Genomic DNA, 1824 nt, shown 5'->3' with positions numbered 1-1824 from the left:
ATGTCTATTTAATATTAAGGATAAATTTAGATTTTTCTTTTTGATAAAAAATTACATTTTAGTGAAAATATAATATAAAAATACTTTAATGTTTTTTTAATGTTCTATTTCTTTTTCTATATTGTACAATATATTACAGTTACATACGTTATTTTTTGCGGAAAAAAAAAAAAAAGATAAAGAAAATTTAAATTAATAAATAATTATACTATCCTGTATCATTAAAAAAATATTATATTATTGTTAACTTTTTATTTAATATATTTCAATATTAAATATCTATATAATGGATGAAAGATGAAATTATTGTTTTTAATTAATCTTGCGATGTTTATTTTTTTATCTTGGAGAGGAAACTTCACAAGTGAACTGGTATTATAATAATATTTAAGAATATTTACATTATTCAAATTGTTATTGTTTTAATTTTATTCGTAATTTTTTTTGGCAAGAAATTTTTTATTCCTTAAATTACTAATATTTGCTTTGTTATTTTAGAGTACCTTTAAAAAATATTTAGATGAAAATTACAAAGGTTTTAAAAAATTAGATACAAGAATTTATCGATTACTATCAAAATATAGGAAGAACATAAATTCATGTGTTTTAGGGTTAAGAGAAGTGATACCATATAATGTAGAGAACGAAAAAATAAATATATGTAATAATGTGAAGAGAGACAGACCAAAAAAGAGTAAATCAAATGGATGTTCTTTAAAAAATGAAGAAATTCATAAACTAGATAAAAAAAGTAAATCTTGTATTTTTGAAACAAAAAAATATTCCCGTCTGGAAAAAAAAATATTCAAAGAACTTGATTATGAGAATTTTCTTAAAAGTAATAGGACAATTAGTGATAAATTATATAAGAGAATAGTACTTAAAAAATACGGACTACGACTACGCCTACCTTTATTACTCTTTTTCTTATTATTATTATCACTAATATTAGACTATTCTGTGGTATAGGACTTTTAAGAGGATTGCGTGAGGTATTGAATGCCTTCGCCCCAAATTTTTGGAAAACGTTAGGACCAAAATTGAATAAACTTTTAGGGATTATTGGTCTGAATATTAAAACCGTTTTTCGAAGTGTCAGTATGGAAGAGCAATAGTGGGTAACGGAAATCCATGTATCGTGCACTTTATTTGGTTTTCTAATATATTTCATACCGTTCATTATATTAGGTGTCACACTTATAACAGGGGTTATTTACTATCATAAAAAAGTTAAAAAATTTGAAAAAATTAAATTAAGGAAGAAATAAAACGCATAGAAAGAATTATGTTTCTTCTTGTAATTAAGTAATAAATATAAGATAACACACGAGATATCTATAGTTATGAGCTTATTAAATACATTCATAATTGCTTAAATATTTTAAATACACCTAACCCCACACGAACTCCTTAATGCCCAAGTATAGAATATGTTCTTAGTTTTTCAGTGAATTTGAACGTTTTAATATTTTCTCATGAGTATTATAAAATATCTTCCACGTTTAGCTAAATATCCTTGTCATAATATACATATATATTTTATATTTAATTATATTTTTATAGAAAAACTATATGTGTGAAATAAAATTAATATATAACATAAAATTTAATATATTTAAGTACTTGTGTTAATTTATGTTTTAGTTAAAAATTGTTTATTTCTACTTTATATATTGTTCTAGTCTAAAATAGTTATTCTTTCATGTTATTAGGAATATGTATTATTTACTTTAAATTAGTAATACATATGTAATGTTTTGAATTTAGTGAAAGAAGGTGAATGTATTTAGATTTATGGATTTTTATAGGTATTTTTACTAAAAA

At 21.9% G+C, this 1824-nt stretch overlaps 1 pseudogene across 1 annotated transcript; it reads left to right on the top strand.

Moving 5' to 3' along the window:
* The first annotated feature begins 327 nt into the window (after positions 1 to 327).
* Positions 328 to 1115, top strand: PmUG01_00026800 (annotated as a pseudogene). The gene is given in 3 exon segments: positions 328 to 372; positions 499 to 875; positions 890 to 1115. Coding segments are annotated over 3 exon segments (648 nt in total).
* The last annotated feature ends 709 nt before the right edge of the window (positions 1116 to 1824 follow it).

Source organism: Plasmodium malariae (assembly GCF_900090045.1).
Source record: "Plasmodium malariae genome assembly, contig: PmUG01_00_11, whole genome shotgun sequence".
In the NCBI taxonomy this organism is placed as follows: Eukaryota; Apicomplexa; class Aconoidasida; order Haemosporida; family Plasmodiidae; genus Plasmodium; species Plasmodium malariae.
Note: the sequence above shows the minus strand (reverse complement) of the source record. Positions and strands in the feature narration are given on the sequence as shown.